The sequence below is a fragment of the Microcaecilia unicolor genome, chromosome 9, assembly GCF_901765095.1.
Source record: "Microcaecilia unicolor chromosome 9, aMicUni1.1, whole genome shotgun sequence".
NCBI classification, from domain to species: Eukaryota; Metazoa; Chordata; class Amphibia; order Gymnophiona; family Siphonopidae; genus Microcaecilia; species Microcaecilia unicolor.
Window position 1 is genome coordinate 225,145,944 of NC_044039.1, and position 24,184 is coordinate 225,170,127.

General features: G+C 44.1%; 2 protein-coding genes across 2 annotated transcripts in view; one reads left to right on the forward strand and one right to left on the reverse strand.

Moving 5' to 3' along the window:
- Nucleotides 1–24,184, forward strand: part of RPS6KL1 (ribosomal protein S6 kinase like 1) — a 141,859-nt gene that overhangs the window by 105,093 nt on the left and 12,582 nt on the right. The window lies entirely within an intron of this gene.
- Nucleotides 3,182–24,184, reverse strand: part of DLST (dihydrolipoamide S-succinyltransferase) — a 111,669-nt gene continuing 90,666 nt past the window's right edge. Inside the window, exons 12-16 of the mRNA XM_030213730.1 lie at nt 23,901–24,031; nt 10,427–10,500; nt 9,858–9,941; nt 9,277–9,444; nt 3,182–4,311 (exon numbers count right to left, since the gene is read on the reverse strand). Coding sequence (XP_030069590.1) covers nt 4,177–4,311; nt 9,277–9,444; nt 9,858–9,941; nt 10,427–10,500; nt 23,901–24,031 — 592 coding nt within the window. The 3' untranslated portion in view covers nt 3,182–4,176. The remainder of the gene's footprint in view (nt 4,312–9,276; nt 9,445–9,857; nt 9,942–10,426; nt 10,501–23,900; nt 24,032–24,184) is intronic.

The following is a 24,184-nucleotide window of genomic DNA, read 5'->3' on the forward strand; positions in this document are numbered from 1 at the left end:
TGGCCAGCTTTCGCCGATAATGGAAAAAAAAAAAGCGGCGTTAAGCAGTATTTCGCCAGGTTTACTTGGTCCTTTTATTTTCATGACCAAGCCTCAAAAAGGTGCCCCAACTGAGCAGATGACCATTGGAAGGAATGGGGGATCACCTCCCCTGACTCCCCCAGTGGTCACTAACCCCCTCCCACCAATAAAAACCCACTTTAAAAACTTTGTTGCCAGCCTGTATGCCAGCCTCAAATGCCGTACCCACCTCCATGACAGCAGAATGTGTTGCATCCTCCGACAGCCTTTCCCTGGTTGCGATGTGGCTCTCGGGTGAGTGTGACACCTTTTCTGTTAGGTGCCCTGCAGAGTCACATTAGCAATGCATTGTGGAGGGTGTAGGGTACTGGGCTCTACTCCCATGGTGCTTTTCCCCCCTGCTAACTGGGTCAGAGTGTGCCCTGTTTTGTTTCCTGTTGTAGTCCATGCGGTAGTGGCCATTTTTGTAAGCCAGTTTTAGTTCCCTTTCCTGTGTTACCCACGTTAGAGAACTAAGTTCTTACCCTGAATGGTGCTGAAAGAAGGCATTGTACACCATTGTGCCAGCTCTGACCTACTGCTAATCTTAGTACGAGGGGACTCTTTGCCAGTGGGGCACAACCTGTGATCTGCAGTTAACTGTGAGTAAACATGGTTATTTCAAGAAAGGACTTTTTCAGAGAGATTAGTCTTCAGGTGTGGTGTGCCGAAGTTATACAGCAGCAATAAGTCCTAGAGGCTGTATTGCAGGTCCCTGGAGCAATTTTAGTGGGTGCAGTACATTTGTGGGTAGTGGATTTGGGGGGAGGGGGGTTGGGGGGCTCAGCTCATGCACATGGGAGCTATGCACATGGGAGCTTTTTTGAAGTCCACCACAGTGACCCCTAGGGTGGCTGGTTGGTGTCCTGGCATGTCAGGGGGGCCAGTGCACTAAAAATACTGGCTCCTCCCATGGCCAAATGCCTTGAATTTGGCCAGGGTTTGAGATGGCCGACATAACTTTCCATTATCGCTGAAAAACAAACCCAGCCATCTCAAACCCAGCGAACTCCACGGCATTTGGCCGGGCTAAACCATATTATCGACAAAAAAGATGGCCGGCCATCTTTTTCGATAATACGGTTCCGGCCAGCTGTAGCGCCGCCGCCAACATAGATCGCCGGCGACGTTCGATTATGTCCAGGTGTGTTACTTAACTTGACTAAATAACCTTGGCTCCATTTTGCTGCTTTATACATGATATTTTACTACTACTACTATTAAACATTTCTATAGCGCTACTAGACTTACGCAGCGCTGTACAAATGAACATGAAAAGACAGTCCCTGCTCAACAGAGCTTACAATCTAAATTGGACAGACGAACAGACAGCTAGGGGTGGGGAAATTGCAGTGGTAGGGGTGATAAGTGAGGGTGTTGAGTAAGAGAGTCATGGTTAGGAGTCGAAAGCAGTAGCAAAGAGGTGGGCTTTAAGCCTAGACTTGAAGACAGCCAGAGACTGAGCCTGACTTACTGGCTCAGGGAGTCTATTCCAGGCATAGGGAGCAGCGAGATAGAAGGAACGGAGCCGGGAGTTAGCAGTGGGGGAGAAGGGGGACGACAGGAGACATTTACACAGCGAACGGAGTTCACGGGGAGGAGTGTAGGGAGAGATGAGAGCGTGATTTAACCAGAGCTGACATTGTGATGTCATAATGCCTCAGTCCACCAATGCCTAAGAGCCAACCTCATCAGTGATGTCACAATGGCTTGACTGTCCTATACTTGGCTCATACTACTACTATTAAACATTTCTATAGCGCTACTAGACTTACGCAGCGCTGTACAAATGAACATGAAAAGACAGTCCCTGCTCAACAGAGCTTACAATCTAAATTGGACAGACGAACAGACAGCTAGGGGTGGGGAAATTGCAGTGGTAGGGGTGATAAGTGAGGGTGTTGAGTAAGAGAGTCATGGTTAGGAGTAGCAAAGAGGTGGGCTTTAAGCCTAGACTTGAAGACAGCCAGAGACTGAGCCTGACGTACCGGCTCAGGGAGTCTGTTCCAGGCCTAGGGAGCAGCGAGATAGAAGGAACGGAGCCAGGAGTTAGCAGTGGGGGAGAAGGGGGACGACAGGAGACATTTACACAGCGAACGGAGTTCACGGGGAGGAGTGTAGGGAGAGATGAGAGCGTGATTTAACCAGAGCTGACATTGTGATGTCATAATGCCTCAGTCCACCAATGCCTAAGAGCCAACCTCATCAGTGATGTCACAATGGCTTGACTGTCCTATACTTGGCTCATAGCAGTGTTTAACCAGAGCTGACATTGTGATGTCATAATGCCTCAGTCCACCAATGCCTGAGCCAACCTCATCAGTGATGTCACAATGGCTTGACTGTCCTATACTTGGCTCATAGCAGTGTTTAACCAGAGCTGACGTGATGTCATAATGCCTCAGTCCACCAATGCCTAAGAGCCAACCTCATCAGTGATGTCACAATGGCTTGACTGTCCTATACTTGGCTCATAGCAGTGTTTAACCAGAGCTGACATTGTGATGTCATAATGCCTCAGTCCACCAATGCCTAAGAGCCAACCTCATCAGTGATGTCACAATGGCTTGACTGTCCTATACTTGGCTCATAGCAGTGTTTAACCAGAGCTGACATTGTGATGTCATAATGCCTCAGTCCACCAATGCCTAAGAGCCAACCTCATCAGTGATGTCACAATGGCTTGACTGTCCTATACTTGGCTCATACTACTACTATTAAACATTTCTATAGCGCTACTAGACGCGCAGCGCTGTACAAATTAACATGAAAAAGACAGTCCCTGCTCAACAGAGCTTACAATCTAAATTGGACAGACGAACAGACAGCTAGGGGTGGGGAAATTGCAGTGGTAGGGGTGATAAGTGAGGGATATTTTACTGTTTTTGTTTCAGTATTTTCTGTAAGCTTATTTTATATAACAAATATTGTGCTCCTACTGTTTTCCTATGTATTTTCCAACTCTGACCCTCGCACAACAAGGGCGACTCTAATCTAACATAACAGCATATTATAGTGGAGGAATCTAGTCCTGATAATGTTCAGCTATCATTCCAAGATAGGTACCTTCTTAGGACTAAAGGAGACATGACAGTAAGAAAACACACCTACACAACTCAGATACAATTTTGCTGCTTTTTTTCTGTTTATTTGTTCATTTAAAATCTAATTATTTAAATATTGTAATTACAAGTTCTGCATACATTGTTGGATTAACTTGAGGAGTAGATTGTACAGGCACTAGGGTAATGAATACACAAGTTGCCTCCTGCTCATCTTCCTCACTTTCACGGCAGGAGAGTCAGAGATGCACATTGAGTCTCAGAAAGGATTCATATCTGGCAACAAGCTGCCCAGGATCTGGGCACAGGGGCAGTATGGAGAGAGATATTATCTGCTCAGAAATCAAGGACCAGTGGTATGAAGAACGCTCTGCTTCTCCTATATTCAGCAGTACTATCTGTTGGAAGACCCTCCTTAAGGGCTGCCAACAGGACAGGATTTGAGGATATTTCTGATGAATATGGATGAGAGTGATTTCCATGTCTACTATCTCTGTTGTATGCAAATCTCTCATCATACTGATTGGGGATATCCCAAAAACCTGACCTGTTGTCGGTCCTCAAGGACTGAGAGTGAAGACCACTGTTCAAGGATGTTGCAGATCTGTAACTTCACACCCTGTCACACCTGTCTGCCATATTTCCATGCTGACAACATTCCCTGTTTTTATCAGGTAGATTTAAACTACTTGGACAAACAAGACCGCAACAGATTGAAAGAGAGCATAAAATTGGTGGCATATTGGGCATCCTCCCTCCCCTGCCTCTGAGTGCATATGAAAGATGGGACTATGAAGATGTGCCATGGATTGAAAAAGGACAGAATAAAATATTCTTCCACTCATTCCCCACCCAACCTACCCTCCCCCCCTCCAAGAGAATGTGCTGTTTTTTTGTCATCTGGAATAAGAGCCCCAGGAACACTGTTCATACAGGACAGAAACCCTGAGACTATCATTAAATAACTATCAGGGTATCTAGCAGATCCTCCCCAACTCCCATAACCTGTGATAAAACCAGTGCAGCAGGAAGACCCACAGAGAAAAGTCTATTCCTAAAGGTCTAGCAGCAGAATTCTTGGATCCTCCACTGCAGATTTGATCTTGCGCAGGAAAAGCACAGCCTCTCTGCCATCAATCAGGCGATGGTCATATGTCAGTGCCACATACATCATGGGACGCACATCGACCTAACAAAGAGAAGGAAATAAACAACATCAGACACCTGACCAATGTCCTCTCTGAAACAATTTACATTTCTATTCAGGAAACAATCAACTCATATAACAGACTTCCTTTATAAAGCTGCTAATCCTATTCTCAAAAACCTTCCAACCCTTCATAAATCTAATACTACTTTTCAACGTCTAAAAATCAGTACTCTAGGAAGCTGTTTTAACTTTCTAGAACAAAGATAAAAGGGTTAAAATGTGCAAACTAAGACTGTTCATGAATCAAACTTGCTGTATCAACCATCCCTATTAAAAGGAGCTGAAAAAAATCACTCCTAATTAAGGGGAGTACAGGGCCACCAAGAGAAATAGTCGGGCCCAGGGCAGAACTGGACTGTCACAAGCCATCCCACGCCCCCTAACCCTTCTGTGTTTGCCCTGGCCCAGCGATGGAAGCTACTTCCTGCTCCCACGGTCTGTCCTCTCCTGCTCCTGTCCGTGCCGATAGGACCCAGATGATTGCATTAATGCGATATCACGCTAATGCAATCATCCAGGTCCTGGACAGCACGCAGGAGCAGGGGAGGACAGACCTGGAAGCAGGCAGCAAGAAGAAACTTGCTGGGCCCGGGCCCCTCCCCCCCTTGGAGGCCAGGCCCAGGGAATTCCCCCCCCCTCCCCCACCTCAGCAGCCCTGGGGGAGTGAAGGAAACCTTTCCAACCAGAGCAATGATAACCTGAAAATGGAGACTTACATGATGTAGTGTATCTAGATACTCAGAAACTTTTTAACCAAGTCCTCATGACAGACTCCTGAGCAGTGGCGTAGCCAAGGGCCGGCCTGGCACACCTATGATGTGGCTGGCAGGGATTCCCAAGCCCCACCAGCCAAAAACTCACTGTCCCTCCTGCATACAGTACCTTGTAAATAGCAGATCTTCGCGAGCAGTGACTGATGCATACTATTCACACCAGCCCCGCAGCCTTCCCTCTGACGTATTCCCACCTATGTGGAAACAGGAAGTTGCATCAGAGGGAAGGCTGTGGGGCCAACATGAGCAGTGTGTATTAGTTGCTGCTCGCTGACAGTGAAAATCTGCTATTTAAAAGGTATTTGGGGGAGGGGATGTTTAAAAGACCATATGGCATGCAGACAAGAGAGGGAGAGACCAAATCACTTGTGGAACAGGGCGGAGTTCTGCCCACCCATCTTGGGCCCAGGCCCATCCAAAATTGGGTGTCTGGCTACGCCCCCGCTCCTGAGGAAATTAAAAAGCCATGGGATAGGAGGCAATGTTCTGTTGTGGATTAGGAACTGGTTGATGGATAGAAAACAGAGGGTAGGGTTAAATGGCCAATTCTCTCAGTGGAGGAAGGTGAATCCTGTGGAGTGCCACAGGATTCTATATTAGGACTGGTGCATGTGAGAAAGAGGAACCCAAACTATAGCTACGTAATGCAAGGTTCCATATTAGGAGTCACCGACCAGAAAAGGGATCTAGGTGTCATCGTTCATGATACGTTGAAACCCTCTGCTCAGCATGTGGCGGCGACTAAGAAAACAAATAGAATGTTAGGTATTATTAGGAAAGGAATGGAAAACAAAAATGAGGACGTTATAATGACTTTGTATCATTCCATGGTGCGACCGCATCTCAAATACTGTGTGCAGTTCTGGTCACCACATCTCATAAATGATATGGTGGAATTAGAAAAGGTACAGAGAAGGGCAACGAAAATGATAAAGGGGATGGGACGACTTCCCTATGAGGAAAGGCTAAAGTGGCTAGGGCTCTTCTGCTTGAAGAAAAGGCTGAGGGGCGATATGATACAGATCTATAAAATAATGAGTGGAATGGAATAGGTAGATGTGAATCAATTGTTTACTCTTTCCAAAAATACTAGGACTAGGGGGCACACAACGAAGGTAGAAAGTAGTAAATTTAAAATGAAACAGAGAAAATATTTCTTCACTCAACATGTAACTAAACTATGGAATTCATTGCCAGAGAATGTAGTAGAAGCAGTTAGCAGGGTTTAAAAAAGGTTTGGATAACTTCCTAAAAGGAAAGTCCATAAGCCATTATTAAAATAGACTTGGGGAAAAATCTACTGCTTATTTCTAGGATAAGCAGCATAAAATATATTGTACTGTTTTGGGATCTCACCAGGTACTTTTAACCTGGATTGGCCACTGTTGGAAACAGGATGCTGGCCTTAATGGAGCTTCGATCTGTCCCAATGTGGTAATACTTATGTACTTAAAATAAGAAAATGGGTCAACAATTGAGGCGATACAACGTGCAGATAACATAAAATTCTTCAAATTTAATAAACCAAATATGGATTGTGAAAAACTGAAGGAGGATTTTGGGAGACTGGTCATCCAAATGGCAAATGGAAATTTAATGTGGACAAGTGCTGCACATTGGGAAGAATAACTGTAAAGTGTTACATTCCACATTAGGAGTCACCACCTAGGAAAAATATCTAGGTGTCATTGTAGGCAATATATTGCAATTTTAGTGATGGCCAAAAAATCAAACAGGATGTTGGGAATTATTAGGAAAGGAATAGAGAATAAAACAAATAATATTATAATGCCTTTGAATCATTCCACGGTGCAATTACACTTTGAGTACTGCATACAATTCTGGTCAGCACATCTCCAAAACATAGCAAAATTAGAAAAGGTACAGAGAAGGGTGACCAAAATGACCAAGGGGACAGAACAATTCTCATATGAGGAAAGGCTAAAGAAGAAGGGCTCCGACTTGGAAAAGAGAGGGCTGAGGGGACTTATGAGAGTGGAATGTTTACTCAAAGACTAGGGGACACACCATTACGTTACATAGTAATAGTTTTAAATCTACTACTCAGCTCCGACTTGATAGTGAGAAAACTCTAACAATCGCTGTATTAAGCAAGTACACCAATCTCTTATATGAATAATCTATATTACTGATGGAGGAAAAGACTTCAGATGCTCGGCAAGCTTCCTCATTAGTCTTAAAACCTTCCCATTATTGTCTAAGATTTAGGAATTTTTTTAATTATGTTTCATTCTTCTTTTCTTTCTATATTAACTTTTATCACTTATCAGGAATATGACAAATTGAGGATACTTATCTTAGTAAGGTATGGTTTGTTGTGGTTTGCTCTATAAAAAGATTCAAAGAAAAGAAAGAGGACAAGTTACACAAAGGAACGGTGGTTTGACTCCTGAGGAAGCGATAAGTGAAACCGGAAGCGCTCTGTTTGTCTGTCCTTATTAGATTGTAAGCTCTGTCGAGCAGGGACTGTCTCTTCATGTTCAAATGTACAGCGCTACGTACATCTAGTAGCGCTATAGAAATGATAAGTAGTAGTAGTAGGAGAAAGCCACTGCCTATTCCACTGCTTATCCCTGGGGTTGGTAGCATGGAATCTTGCTACATTTTGGGGATTCTGCCAGGTACCTGTTCAAACTTCTTCTACTAACCTATAAATGTACTCACTCTGCTGCTCCCCAGTATCTCTCCACACTCGTCCTTCCCTACACCCCTTCCCGTACACTCCGTTCCCTGGATAAATCCTTCTTATCTGTTCCCTTCTCCACTACTGCCAACTCCAGACTTCGCGCCTTCTGTCTCGCTGCACCCTACGCCTGGAATAAACTTCCTGAGCCCCTACGTCTTGCCCCATCCTTGGCCACCTTTAAATCTGGACTGAAAACCCACCTCTTTAACATTGCTTTTGACTCGTAACCACTTGAATCCACTTGCCTCCACCTACCCTCCTCTCCTCCTTCCTGTACACATTAATTGATTTGATTACTTTAATTTTTGTCTATTAGATTGTAAGCTCTTTGAGCAGGGACTGTCTTCTATTTTTGTGCAGCACTGCGTACGCCTTGTAGCGCTATAGAAATGCTAAATAGTAGTAGTAGTACTTGTAATCTGGCTTGACCACTGTTAGAAATAAGAAACAGGGCTAGATGGGCCTTTGATCTGACCCAATATGGCAGTTAAAATTTTGTTTAATTTTTCATATACCACCTCCAAGCCTGAAAGCTATCGAAGCAGTGTACATTTGGATACTGTAAGCATTTTTCTGTTCATGGAGGGTTCACAATCTAAGTTTGTACCGGAGGCAAAGGAGGGTTAATGACTTGCCAAGATCACCAGGAGCTGCAATGGGATTTGAACCTGATTCTCAGTCCACTGCTATAACCGTTCCACTCTAGTTCCTATGTCTTATGTCTAACACAACCAAAATTCCTGTTCTGAATTGTAAAGCCAGGGGAGCGAAGCATCAACTCATATGTTATAAATATAATCTTCTTCTTTCTTATATACAGAAGGATGCAAGACTCATCTAGTCTGCCCATCTTCCATCCTTCCAAATACAAAGATTTTCTTGAATTCTGGTAGTAAGTATACCCTCACCATATCCACTGGGAGGCTTTTCCATGCATCCATCACATTTCTTTTGAAGAACTATTTGTCATTTTCTTTCTGTGCTTATGTTCTGATTGAAAGTCTATCCCTTCCAGCTTTGTCTCATAACCTCTTGTTCTAGAAGTTTTCCACCACCTTGTTTCTTTTTTTTTTTTAAATTTTATTAATATTAACAACACGTACAATACAACAATTATATAGTGTCCAAGCTATCACAAGTGAAAATACAAATGATTTATCATTTAATCCCCTCAACCTCCTCCCCCCCCCCGCCCACCACCAGTCCAACAATTTCTATTCTGAGCCCCAACTGTCGACCCAACTTCTAAGCAACAAGCAATCCCAGACTCAAGACAGGGGGACATATATATCTTGGTAACCCCCCTCCCCCCCTACCATATCCACCCCCAATAATAAATGTAGAATGTCTCTTTTATTGAAGCAAGTTGTGGCGGTCCAGGCCTGAGGACCAATGTACAAAGGGTTCCCATCACCACCTTGTTTCTTTTCTCTGTCCCATTTGCTCTTTGAAAATCAAACTTACCTTGCCTGAAATTGCAACAGGCCTGTCAAAAATTCCATGCATGCCCAGTATGGCAGACTGTGGTGGATTGATGATGGGAGTACCAAAAAGTGACCCAAAGACACCCCCATTGCTGATGGTGAAGGTGCCACCATCCATATCTTCTATTGCAAGTTCATTCTTACGAGCCTGAAAACATAAGAACATAAGAATATTTCAAGTGGAGGGTGCTAGAATGTGGAATCAGCCCCCTGAGAAAATTCATAATCTGGAAAATTATCTACAATTCCGGAAGCATCTAAAGGCTTTTATGTTCAGTAATGCCTTTGAATCTCAATAGGAGTGTAGGGAGATAGTTTATATTTTACTGAGATTTGCTCTACTGCTTAAGATCACAGTGGTGTACAAATTCAAAAAATACAGAAAAGGAAAAGAACTACAATATGTTGACAGGAAAGGAATTCACACACACATCATGCTAAAGAGTCCCCTCTTGGGACTTAATCAATGGGCCTCTTTCTTCCACTATCTCAACTTCCTTTTAGAACAGAGCCCAAATGTCACAGTCAGTCCATTCGCACTGTTCCTTTCAGAATCCTCACCTTTTCTCCCAGTTCATTGATGGTTCGCTCAATATCTGCAAAATTCATAGTTTCCACATTTCTGAGGACAGGAACCACTAGACCCTGTAGAAAAGAAGAAAACAGCAAAATAAGAAGAGTCCAGACAGAACGGCGTAAGTAAGGGGAGGAATGAGAGGAACCCAGATAGGTGCATGCTGGAGGAAACACAGGGTATGTATGAGACAGAGGTATATAGCAGAAGGGAAAGGGTAACAGATTAAGTGAAGATAATATGACAAGTGAGGAAGGTAAAGGAAAAGTGCGGTGATTACCAGTGAGACAAGAGGATCCACATAGATTGGGACAGGCAATTACAAAGACAGAGAGCATTAGTGAGGTAGGCACAGGAAATGAGAGAAATTACAGACGAGACAGAAGGATGCAGGCAGGTAAAAATGAGGAGGTATAGACAAGACAGTCGAGAAAGAAGAAGGTAAGGATGAGGCAGCCAAGAGCAGATGAAACGGATATAGAGGCAGAGAGCACCTAAGCGAAACAGGTACAGGAGGGGACTGAGGTAGTACTAATGATGCATTCTTGTGCTTTACCCTGGGAGTAGACACTGCAACACTGACATCGATGTAATCTCGGTACACAATTTCTTTGGTTGCATCATCAATAACTAATAGAAAAAAAAAGAAACAGAATATCTAGGATAAGGAAATGAGGGCAAGATGGAAAGAACTGTGTCATAGTTTATAAAATACTAGTGGAACCCAGCCCGTTTCCTCAACAATGAAACGGGCCCTAGAAAGGCTCTCTTGTAAGCAATTTTTTGTCTTTCACCTGCCCTCCCCTCCATGTCCAGCGATTCTCCTCTTCCCTACCCTCCCATCCGTGTCCCACGATTCTCTTCTCTCCTGTCCTCTCTTCCCATCCATGCCCATTGAGTCTGCTCTGCCCTCCCCTTGATGTGCCGCGATTCTCTTTTCCTTTGTAACTCATCGTTTTCTGGCTGGCTTCCCTTCCGTTGGTAACATCCTGACGTCAGCTCGCCTCCAGTGTTACCTTCCCTCTCACTGTTCCGCCCTCTGACGTCATCACATTTTGACGCGAGGGTGAGGCAGTGAGGGGGAATGGATCGCTAGAGGCTGGCTGAAATCATCAGATGTTACGAACCCAGGCAGCCAGACAGCGAAGGAATGTTGGAGGAGCAAATTATTATATAGGATTTGTGCTACAGGAAACTAATCAAACTATCTTTTTCTCCTAGCTGCATAATGGTAGTGGGTATAGAGCAGTAGGCTGAGACCAGCGTGGGGTGAGTTCAAGATGGAGGCTTGGATTAGAAACTGGCTGCATGACAGGTTAAGAGAGGGTGGTAAGATATTCAGGATCATATGGAGATTACTGGAGCTCCTCAGGGATCAATCCTGGAGCTGGCTGTGTTCAAAGTCTTTGTGGGCAATATTGTGAAGGTGGCAAGCTTGCTTTTTTAAAAAATTATTGCTATTTAACATAGCATTTACAAGTACCACACTTGAAAAGAAAAGAACTTTTATAGAAAAACAATGCATATCAAGAAAAATACCACGTAGACTGAATATGAAAGAGTGCTATACAGATCATAAATAAAGGAGGAGACCAAAAATATAGAAACTTCCCCCAAGCCTTAGTGAAAAATACACAAAAAGTAATTTCACCAAAAACACAAACAAAAAACCTCAACAACCATCACCCACAAATTAAACAAGAGCACAACTAAACTCTATACTTCAAGCTATCAGACCTATAGTCCAATTGGCAATGGAAGCTCCAATCTCTCAGCATCTATAGAGAACTTCAATTGTTTTTGGTAAAAAAAAAGACTTCAAAGAGGAATAAAACCATACATTTACAAGGAAAGCATAGCAGGAATTTACCCCTTGAGGGCCAACATCTGCTGTTTCATTTGCAAAATGTTTTTTTCTACACTCCTGTTTTAACTTAAATCAAGTCAGGAAGTAATCAAACACTTTGACCCAAAAATAGCTCCTGTCTATGACGGAAAAAAATAAAGCTTCATAACCTGATCACAATCTTGAGGAAAAACAAGTCACAAGGAGAGTTGACAGAGTTACAACTTCTGTTTCAGATGTTTCCCAAACAATCAGTTAAACCCATTCTGTTGCTTATATACCACTTAAATCAACCAAGGAATCAAATTGGTTTACGAAAAAAATGTACTAGGTTAAGAAAAAAAAATCCTAAACACTTATCAATCCAAACTGTCCTGAGATATATCTTCTAAGTTCAAAACATGGGCAACTCCTTGAGTAGATTGTTTTACTACTAAGATTGGCTTAGGTTTGAAAGAAATATAATAAGCTTTAGTAATCAGAGGTATAGCGTCCTTGGGGGTCAATCTCTTCCAAAAGCCTGCCTTTTTGTAGCAGCGACTAGGGGTAATGGGTATGGTATATACGTAATCTGCGACTTAAAAAAAAAAATTTGGCTGTTCTCAGTAGGTGTTGGTGGAAGGAGAGTTACCTCAGTCTTGGTTGCTGCAATGTGGAGTGCCATGAAGTGCTGTTTTGTCTCCACAGCTTTTTAATATTTGGTGGCTTCTTTAGGTTCCCCTTCTCCCCCACTGCTAACTCCCGGCTCCGTTCCTTCTATCTCGCTGCTCCCTATGCCTGGAATAGACTCCCTGAGCCAGTACGTCAGGCTCAGTCTCTGGCTTAAAGCCCACCTCTTTGCTACTGCTTTTGACTCCTAACCATGACTCTCTTACTCAACACCCTCACTTATCACCCCTACCACTGCAATTTCCCCACCCCTAGCTGTCTGTTCGTCTGTCCAATTTAGATTGTAAGCTCTGTTGAGCAGGGACTGTCTTTTCATGTTCATTTGTACAGCGCTGCGTAAGTCTAGTAGCGCTATAGAAATGTTTAATAGTAGTAGGTTTACTTTTGCAAGCATTAGGGGTACGGTATTATTTGCAGATGTTCAAATTTTGTTTCCTATGACTGATGATTTGATGGTTGGGCTGGAAAATATCAGATCAGTGATGGAGGCTGTACAGGATTGGTTTGGGATGCATAAACTGCAGTTGAATCTAAGACTGGAAGCCACTTAAGGGGAGGAACCAAGATGGCATCTGACTCAGCGTTGGTGAATATGATCGGAGGCTCGGCTATGTTTATTCAATGATTGCCTTTTGAAGAAAGAGTTACGTTAGGCAAGAGTTGTGGGATCTAAGGCTGATGATGCAGGACAGACTTCTATGGTCTGTGTCCCGCAAATGGCAAAAGACAGGTGAAGATCTGGCAACTCCAGTATTGTATATCACTTTATTATCATATGCTACGAGTGAGAGTACTGTTAGCAGTATTTTGGCTATAACATATATTATCCCAAGCATCCATCATATTTAACTACCTATAAGTGGTTGGCATGATGGCAAACTGCCAACCAGGGTTTAAGTATGAATGACTATTACCCACAGATGCGGCTCTGGACGCCTTATTGAGCAGACTGGATGGACCATGCAAGTCTGTATCTGCCGCTATTTACTGTGTTACGATATTTTCTTTGCCATAATGCCTCAAATGGAAAGGAAAGTTTAGCTTATTAATTTATAGTCTGCATAATTTACTATGTGGATAACAAAAATCACATCCTATATAGCAGCCTTTTTCAACCGGTGTGCCGTGGCTGCTCCCCAGGTGTGCCACAGGAGTTTGGGAATCCTCGTGACACTGCCTGATTTTTGTTTGCAGCCGCAACTTTTTTCCCTCTTGCTGCATTTCTCCCTCCATCCTCCCCACGTGAGTCAGCAACTCTCCAGACACTCCCCCTCCTCCCCAGGTCCAAACACCTTTTTCTCTCTTCTTCCGATGCCCGCAGCACTTCAAACTTTTCTCCAGCAGCGATCAACACATGGTCTCTGCAGCTGACGCTGGAACCTTTCATCTGCACGTCCCACCCCCTGCAGATACAATTTCCTGTTAATGCAGGGGCCGGGACAAGCAGAGGAAAGGTTCCAGTGCCAGCTGCAGACAAAATGTATTGATTGCTCCTGCAGCAATGAGAAGGGTTTGAAGCGCTGCGGGCATGGGAAAAAGTGGGAGAGGTGATTGCGCTGCTGACTTGCATTCGGGGAGGAAGGAGCAAGGAGACAGGTTAGAAGTGCCATGGGGCTAGGCAGGGGAGGGAGAGCTGCTGGACTTGGGGGGGGGGGGGGCAGGAGAGATGCTAGGCTGGCAGAGGAAGGGGCAAAAGAAAATCTGGACCTACAGGGGAGGGGGAGAAGATGAACTATGGGGGGGGGGGGAGAGAGAAGATGCCAAGCTACCTAGTGGGGTTGTGATTAACGACCAGGGGGCAACTGGGCAGAGAGGGGAGAAGTAAAATTACCCAAGGGGACCCAGAGAGAGCAGGGGAGATGAGATGCCATAGTGGGGAGAGATGTGAGACTGTGGTCTGTGGGAGATGGAGGGAAGAGGGGGGCATGCTGGACTCACAGTGGTAGGGGGGGCATGCCGCACTGGGTATCGGAGAGGGAGAGAGACATACTGTCCTGTGGTGGGATGGAGGGAAGATAAAAGGAGAGATGCTGGACACAGGGTGCAGAGAAGAAAGAGAGATAGTGGATCATGTGAGAAGAATAGGAAAGATGCTGGGCCATGTTGGAAAGGAGGGTACAGAGAAAGAAGCTGGACATGGGGAAGGATAGGGACACAGAAGGGAGATGGTGGGCATGGAAGAGCATAGGGACAGAGAGGGTCAATGCTGGATAGAGTGAGGGTGGACACAGAGGACCAATGCTGAACTTTAGGGAGGGGTGGTTAGGGACACAGAAGGGAGCCTATGGTCAGGGAAAAGGGTGATGTTAGACAGGGAAAAGTGTGTGTTGGGGGGGGATGGTGGTAGGGATACAGAATGGAAATGTTGGGCAGGGGAAGTGAGATGCAGGATAAGGACAGGGACACAGAGGCTTTATTTGGTTCACTTTCTTGAGCTATCAACTGTCATTTACCAAGTACTGACTCCTGAGGCAGACGGTGTTTGCTGAAACACGATGTTGTGTCGAGTCTTATCTACTTGGATTTGTTTGGAAGTGTCCTGTTGATCACGCTACTCCCTTGCCTCCCAATTTTTCATAAAATTGTGGACTTGATTGCAGCATAATGCAGTTAATTTGTACATTCGGCAAACACAGTCCACTTTGAGCAACAGCAGCCGTCAAGATGGTACAGCAGTCCTGCTTCCACTTTGCTGAGAAGGCAATACAGCCAGCCGTGAGTAAAGTGTTAGCCAATATACAAAATTTGCCTGGCATACCTAATGGTTTAATATTCAACTGTCCATGCCCATCACAGGTTGCAATGTGGATCCCATAATCTCAGGGAGTAGGCCAAACACCATAATCCAATAATTCTGTGCCCTCCGGCAGGACCACCAAATATGTAAGACGGTACCCTTGGGAGATGCAGCCACATCAACAAAGATCAGAAAAAGAAGGGTAGATGGCATGAAATCGGTCCAAAGTGTAATACCACATATATAACATTTCATATCCATTCTCTACCATATTACTATCCACTGACACTTTGAGCTATCTTTTAAAGATTTTCTCCCAATCCTGTACTGTATACTCTGCCTCTAGGGCTATCTCCCAGCGAGTGATATATTTGACTGGAGGTGCCTTCTGCTGTCTAAGCACTCAATAAAATTGGGAAACACCCCCCCTCCCACTTTCTCATTTCGCTGAATGCTCAAGTTGCATTTCTGCCACATGGAGTTCCAGAAGAGCCGACATACACAAAAAGTCAGCAACCTGTCAATAAGTGAAAGTGGTCCCTCTGAGTCAGCCCACACTCCTTCAACTCCATGAAGGGAAGCAACATTCTCTTCTCAAGAAAATGACCCAATTGGGAGAGTCCCCATGCCACCCACCCTCTGTATATACTGGGTTGCTAGGGCCTGGTCCAAAATCCTCAGCTATTGTTGTAGATGTGGCCTGAAAATATACCCGCCCTGAAAATAATTTTTTCCTGGTACAAACCCACAAGTCCAATGTTAAGCCCATGATGGGGGGTACCCTCGATGGTAGCTCTAAGTTCTGGTAGGGGGAGCCCTGGGAGATATGCCATATTGCTCCATATGCACCCAACACTTATGTGACTCTTTCTGCCAAACCACAAAATATTTTAGTTGGGCCACTCTATAATATTTTTGAAAATTAGGAATCGCCATCCCTCCCCAAATTCCAAGTTGAAATATGTTGACCTACCCACCCGTAGGGGTTTGCACTTCCATATATAATGAAATATGCACCTGTGAAGTGTTCAAAAAAAATGTGGCTGGCAGGGCAATTGGTAGTGCTGTAAACAAATACATTTTGATCACCTGAACCCTACCTAACCAGGAGCCAGATAAGTGTTCCCACCTCTCCAAATCAATCCAGAGTGAACAGAGCAACTGCAGGTAATTTGCCTCAAAGAGCTCTCTGAGACTTAGTTAAGAAAACTACCAGGTATTTAATTGTTTTTGAAGCCCAGTGAAATGGGTAGCATGACCGTATCCTCACAACTTCCGCAGGCTCCAGGGACACATTTAATATTTCAGATTTAGCCAAGTTGATTTTAAACCCTGATACCTGCCCATATTCCTTCAAAGCCTCAACCACTCCCGGAAGGGATTGCCTGGGGTTCCCCAAGGTGAAAAGCACATCGTCTGCAAACAGTAAAATGTTATTCTAAAGCCTTCCACAGGAAATGCCCTGTATGTCTACCTGGCCCGAATCCTAGCGTGCAGCCCTGTCTGGTTCCTCTAGCCAGTTCAAAGCTTGCCCCATAGGCTCCATTAATTTCAAGGCCGGAGAGGGGCTTCATATATATAATCTTAACCCAAGATTAAAAAAAAAGTCCCAATATGCCCACAGATGCCAGGGTGCGAAGGGCAAGGACACCCTATCAAAAGCTTTTCCCGCTTCAATACCCAAGATTAGGGCTGGCTCTCTCCACTCCGCAGCTCAGCCTATTAGGTGAAGCACCTGCCTAATATTGCCAAAAGTTTGGAAGCCATGTATGAATCCCATCTAGTGGCCTAGTGGTTAGGGTGGTGGACTTTGGTCCTGGGGAACTGAGGAACTGAGTTCGATTCCCGGCACAGGCAGCTCCTTGTGACTCTGGGCAAGTCACTTAACCCTCCATTGCCCCATGTAAGCCGCATTGAGCCTGCCATGAGTGGGAAAGCGTGGGGTATAAATGTAACAATAATAACAATATAAACCTGTAGGGCGAGAAGCCAAGATCTTGGTAAACACCTTATAGTTTGTACCCAGAAGAGATAATGGTCGGTAGGAACCACACCGAGAGGGATCCTTACCTGGTTTCAATATTAAGGTCACCCCAGCCAACCTCCATGAATGGGAAAATTTGTCCCCCTCTTGGAAACTATTAAACATTTTGTCAAGAGTTTGGCCAAGAGACCCCAAAAGCATTTGTAAAAGCTATTAGTGAATCCATTGAGACTTTGCCAAGTGGCAAGGATTTTATCACCTGCAATGTCTCATCCTCCGTAACTGGCGCCAACAGAGACACAACCTCTCATAAGTACATAAGTATTGCCACACTGGGATAGACCAAAGGTCCATCAAGCCCAGCATCCTGTTTCCAACAGTGGCCAATCCAGGTCACAAATACCTGGCAAGATCCCAAAAAAGTTCAATACATTTTATGCTGCTTATCCCAGAAATAGCAGTGGATTTCCCCCAAGTCAATTTAATAATGGTCTACGGACTTTTCCTTTAGGAAGCTGTCCAAACCTTTTTTTAAACCCTGCTAAGCTAACCGCCTTTACCACATTCTCTGGCAACAAATTCCAGAGTTTAATTACACGTTGAGTGAAGAAAAATTTTCTCTGATTTGTATTAAATTTACTACTTTGTAGCTCCATCGCATGCCCCCCAGTCCTAGTATTTTTGGAAAGAGTAAACAAACATCCACTCAGCAGGTTCATTTTATCTAAATACCACTGTACTGCTACATCATCAGGTCAAGTCTCAAGAGTATACAATGTTTGATAGAAAGTGGTAAATACCTTGGTAATTTGACGAGGTTCACTATATCCCATCAAGTACCCCCCCCCCCCCCCACTAATGCTTACAAAAATGTTGTCAGCTACAAGCATTTCAACATACAGACCAATATGAATGTTAAATAATAATTCACTCAAACTGGAATATAAAACACTAAGAAACCCTAAAAGATTCCTTAGGAAGGGCTCCAACTCAGCTAGCCCCATAAGAAAGCAGTAGGTCGCATTACAATCCTGCTCAAGTCATGGTGTCAGCTGTCATGGTGGGGGACTCCATGTTGCGCCTTAAGTGCTTCGTCTTGGGATCCATCCTGTGCCATCGCTGCACTTGTGATCCTGTGTGTTGCGCCCCTTTCAAGTTCTGGCCAAGATCATCCACGTTTTTTCATAAGTTTGCTACAGTTAGATCTTCCTGCATTTTTGTAACCTTGTGCAAGGTATTTTGAAACATAAAAGAAATCCCAAAAGGGTAAAGCCATCTGCAGTGGATATTATGTAGGGACAGAGTCTTGGTAATCTCCCGAAACTCCCTCCGCTTCATCAAAGTAATGGCTGACATGTCCACAAATAGTTCCACTTTAGAATTGTACCACACAATGGAGCCCACTTGATGCACCGCACGCAGAATGTGCTGCTTTACGAGAAAGCGTAAAAAAAAACAGGCTACTATGTCTCGAAGGTGGTCCGGTGGCTTTAGACCCAATGCCTGATGAACCTGCTCAAAATCAATAGCAAGGAGTTCAGCTGCAGGGTCCGCCGCAATCATAAACTGACGACAGACAGACAGCCTGCATAATTGCTTCTGCTGATTGCTCTCCTTGAGCCTCCAGAACTCTGCAGGCCCACAGATTATTGCACCTGGCTCTATTTTCTCCATCTTCGATTTTGGTAAGCAAGTCTTCATGTCTAGATTTCAATTCGGAACATTGTCGTTGCAAAGTCAGGATATCTCCATCACGGTTAATTACTTTCTCCTTGAGCTCATTTAGACTTTGGCCCATGTCAGCTATCGAAGTGCGTAGGCCTTCCACATCTCTGTGGAGTTCCTGTTGCACTGTCATAATTGTAGATTTGAAGTCCCCTATCCATGTGCGGAGTTCTGCGTGGGACATGGGCCTGTTTTCTTGATACTCCCCAACACTTCATTGGGATCAGCAGCCTCAGCCTCCGGCGCCCCAACCGCCTGCACCATCTTGACTAGCGGAGTCTCACCCGCATCCACTGGCTGGTAAATGAACACCTTATGTGGAGGAGCAGCTTAGTAGTTAGTACAGCGGACTTTGATCCTGAGGAACTGGGTTTGATTCCCACTGCAGCTCCTTGTGACTTAACTCTCCATTGCCCCAGGTACAAATAAGTACCTGTATATACTATGTAACCGCTTTGAATGTAGTTGCAAAAAACACAGAAAGGCAGTTTATGAAGTCCCATTTCCCTTTAGATCGGGTTTAGGTTTCCTGCTCATCATCCAGCCCAACCTAAGTGTGAGTGCAGAGGGCAATAAAATTAAAAAAAAAAAACCAAAAACTAGCAATCGTGGGGTTAACGGGAGCTCAACAGCTATGCTGCCATCTTCCAGATGACGTCACTTCCTCCCCTACTCAACAGTCTTAATTTAAAAAATGAACTCTGAACTACCTTCCTAATAAGAGATTTAAAATTTAAGTGAACATCTAAAAGAACACCTAAATTACGGACCTGTGGTTGGTTAGAGCAGGGGATGAGTTTCTTTTACTTTTTTCTGTCATTTGTTTCTTTCTTTTTGAGAGCCTGCTTGCTATGGGAATTTTTTTTACCTCTACTTCAAAGGGAGAGGGACCGTTTACTGAACATTTTTCCTACAGACACAAAAAGGAAAAAGCCTTTAGTAAACATACCTCTATACTCTTTAGGACTGCCCTGGAGTCATGTTTCAGAGCTTTATAAAAACCCTGAGGACCTCAGAAATCTCTGCCTTCCTGAGAGCAGAACATTGCGAACTGAGGTAATTTTAAAAAAAATGTTATTAATTTTATGCACATGTGCAGCAAAGGTGTTAACCGTAGAATGACATACTCTAATCTTCAAGACACCACCAGCCCTTGAAACATGATACTCCAAGCATAGAATCCCCCCGCCCCCACCCAACCCAAAAAATAACCCAGTACAGTGTGATACAAAAGATGTAATTTTTTCTGTCTTTTTGACATGAAATGCTCTGTCCTATTTCTTTAAAAAAATGGTTTGTTATTGTAATTTTATATTATTGAGTTAGCTGTTGGGTTATTTTCTGTAGCTTTAGTGGAAGGGGATTAATTTTTCTTGTTTTAAGGAGTTTGTTTGTTTGTTTGCTTGCTTGCTCTAGGGCTTTCTTGTTTACCCCCACGTTTCTGTTAAAAGAGAACAATTATATTTCTGGTAGCTCTAATTAGTAAATTCTTAAACCTTGGAGGTAGATTTCACAGATCAGATACATAAAACACATTTCTGAATTTTGAACAGATAAAAAAAACCACTGTATACCCCAATAACAGGTGAGAAAACACTGAAGACTACACATAGGGAATCACAACAGGGGGGTCAGATCTCACAAAATAGAAGCTAGTTGCTTCTTTGGACTTGCAGACCAGTTGAGGACAAGGTAGGGACTTTAGTAGGGCCTTTTCTCTTTCCTTTCAACAGGTGCAAAATTCCTACAACTAGGCTGGGAGACATCATGCCACCGAAGCTATTGCCCCCATTACAGTTTCTGCCGCTGTCCAGATGGAAAGCATGATCCAAAGACAGGGACTGGTTCTATGGGCAAGATCTGCAGGTTGAATCTCTCATGAAAGAGGAGGAGAAACAGAGAGGAAGTGGTGAGGGTGAGAAATACATTGATGAACTGAATATTATTTCTTATATCCTGCAAATACTTGGATAGTTCAATGTGGAGTACAAGAAGCCAGTCGTAAGTGGAACTAGAGAGTGACCAAAACTGTAGCTGACAACTGTATGGCATGCCCTCCCCTAAACAAGAGGGCCCCACTTCAAACACCCCCTAAACAAAATGGGTCTTCCACCTGTAGGCCCCTCAAGGTCTACCTTAAAACCCCTAGTGGTCTAGACATGGCAGGCGCAATCCCCAGTCGATTCTGCCCATGCCAGCTCCGCAGTCAAAATGGCTGGCGAGACTGCCGAGGGAGGTCAAGACAGCCATTTTGAGACTGGAGCAGGCATGGGCAGGAGTGACTTGGATCACTCCTGCCTATGTTGGCTACAGTCTCAAAATGGCTGTCGTGATCTCCCTTCGTAGTCTCACTTAGAATGGGGAAAGTGTTTCTGATGTTACAGTGGGTGATTACCAGGCATCCAATCATCACTGGATGGTGTGGTTCAATGTTAAGACACGTGGAGAGGGGTTTATTGAAAAATGAAGGTTCTAGACTTAAAAAAAAAAAAAATCTAACTTTGCCTTCATAAACTAAAAAAAAAAAAAAAAGAGATGGTATGTGCACGTTGGTCATTATTTTGGTTGGGGGGGGGAGGGGGAACATTCTTTTAGATAAGGTTAGTGGTAGGAAGAAGTGCAGAAGTGGCATGACAATCAATTCAATTCACATCAGTTCTTTTATACCGCTAATATCCCTTTTTCCAGGGTTCAGTGCGGTTTGCATTATAGGTAAGCAAATACTGTTAGTGTGAGGTATGAGAAACAGACATTCAGTGATTCAGTGGTGAAGAGGAGGAATATTTTGAAGTTAAGGGCAAAGCACAACTGCATATAATTATTTTTTTTCTGTGTGTACAGATGAAGGTTAGGGGGTAGAACCACAAAAGAAACACACAATGGAAAAGGGTTATTTTTTAGACCTTAAAAATTTTTCAGAAGACTGCTGGTAATGAGCTAGCTAAACCAAAGTTAAACAAAGTGAAGTTCCATATGGGATATATCTGAGGGTATTGAAGTTCTGGCAGCTCTGCTGAGCTTTTTTCAATGCTTCTTTAGAGTCTGGAGCAGTGCTGGAGGATGGATGTGGGAACTACAGGCCAATTAATCAAATTTCTGTGGTAAGTACATTAATAGAAATGCTTCTAAAAGAGGACAGTAATGTTTCTGGAATGCAATGGATTGCAGGACACAAGGCAGTATGGTTTTACTAGAGGTGGCTCTTGTCAGACAAATCTGATTTTTTTGACTGGCTGATCAGACAGTTGAAATCAAGAGAGGGCTAGATATGGTGTGCTTAGATTTTAGCAAAGCTTTTGACATGGTTCTGCATAGACAACTAATAAATAAACGAGTGCCCTCGGTATGTACCCTAAAGTGACTGAGTTAGGAACTGGTTGAGTGGAAAGTGACGGAGGGTAGTGCTAAATGGAGCTCATTCTGAGGAAAAGGATGTTACCAATGGTGTGCCATAAGAACTGGTTCTTGGGCCGGTTCTTTTTAACATTTCTGTGAGCAATATTGCAGAGGGGTTGTTTGCTAAAGTTTGCCTCTTTACCAAGTTTCTAAGTTTATTAAGGGCTTATATCCTGCCCATCAATAAGTAATGACTGAGCGGCTTAGAATATAAAGGGGGGGGGGGGGGGGGGGAGGAATGGAAAGTGAAATGACAACAGAGAAGAGGGAAAGATGGGGTGAAATTAGTCTTTATGGATGATAGCAAAATCTGCAATGGGGTCGACAGCCCTGTTGGTGTGGATAACGAAGAGGGATCTATCAAAGCTTGAGAATGGTCCAGAATTTGGCAGTTAACATTTAATGCTAAAAAATGCAGGGTTATACATTTCAGCTACAAAACCCTGAGGGAATAGTATAGTTTAGGGGGTGAAGTAGTGAAGTACTTCTGTGCACAAGAGAAGTGGGTCTTGGGGGTGGTCATATCTGATGATCTTAAGGTGGCCAAACAGGTAGAAAAGGCGATGGCAAATGCCAGAAGGATGCATAGGGAGAGGGAGGTGATGTCTTTGTGTAAGTCTCTGGTGAGATCTCGCTTGAAGTACTGTATACAGTTCTGGAGATCACACCTTCCAAAAGCTATAAACAGGATGGCTTCGGTCTGGAGGATGGCTACTAAAAGGATGCTTTTCTCTGGCAACTCTGTGGCACAATATCTTCTGTAACAGCACAAAACACTAGCCCTTCATCCCATCCAGATACTGACTACTCAGGGCTGGGCGTGTACTTCCAGCCTGCCCCCAACCTGCATCTCTAACACTGACTGTTCAGTGTTGAGGGCACAGTACTATCAACCCCCCCCCCCCCCAATACACTGACAGCCTGGAACTAGAAAAGCAGCACATACAGGCACACCCAAGTCTAATGCGGTGTGCAGTTGGTCACGAGTCCTGTGACTCTAAAAAGCCACAGGACAAAGCAGTTTCCACAGCTCCCTCTACATTGCCGTTCACTGGAGCACACTGAGCCCTAAAATCTACTTTGGGAAGAAGCATGCTTGAGGTTTTATTTATTTATTTTATTTTTGTTACATTTGTACCCCGCGCTTTCCCACTCATGGCAGGCTCAATGCGGCGGGCAATGGAGGGTTAAGTGACTTGCCCAGAGTCACAAGGAGCTGCCTGTGCCGGGAATCAAACTCAGTTCCTCAGTTCCCTAGGACCAAAGTCCACCACCCTAACCACTAGGCCACTCCTCCACACATTTTCAAATTCAACTTTTTGGTTTTATTTTACCCTCTTCTAGATGGCCACTCAACAGCCAAACTTTGTAGGCTGTAATTATCACTCAATGAACGGTCAATAAAACAAGGTGGTTGTGAAGTTTCCAGACTTCATAAATCTCAACTTTTCTTTTTTTATTGGCTTGATAAAATGTATCACAGCCTACAAAGATTCCAGTTTCCTTCAGTACCAACACTGCTATTAGAACATAGCACTAAAGCCAAGAAGAAAACGTATGCTAAACAATTAAATGAAATCAAACCAAGCAATAGAGAGTGCGCAAGCCAGTCACTGTCTGTGTGCGGCTGGGTAAGGACCTGACATGATAATCACAGGCCTTCACATTCTCACCTGCATTCACAATGGGCTGTTCCTGCAGTGCAAAAGCTGCCGCCTTCACGAATGCAGACATGAAGCCAAGTTTGAGATTGTGTTTCTTCAGAAAAGCATCTTTATGCTGGGCTCTCATTTCCTGGATGTTACTGTCAATAAAAGAATGAACAGTGAAAGTCCCTGAACAGTTCTGTCACAGAAAGCCTAGCATCCACCTAGGGCTAACCCTGCAGCCTCCTAGAGGGTCTGTCCCAGCACTGCTCAGGCCCACTACCACCTGTGCACGTGCTCTACTCTGGTAT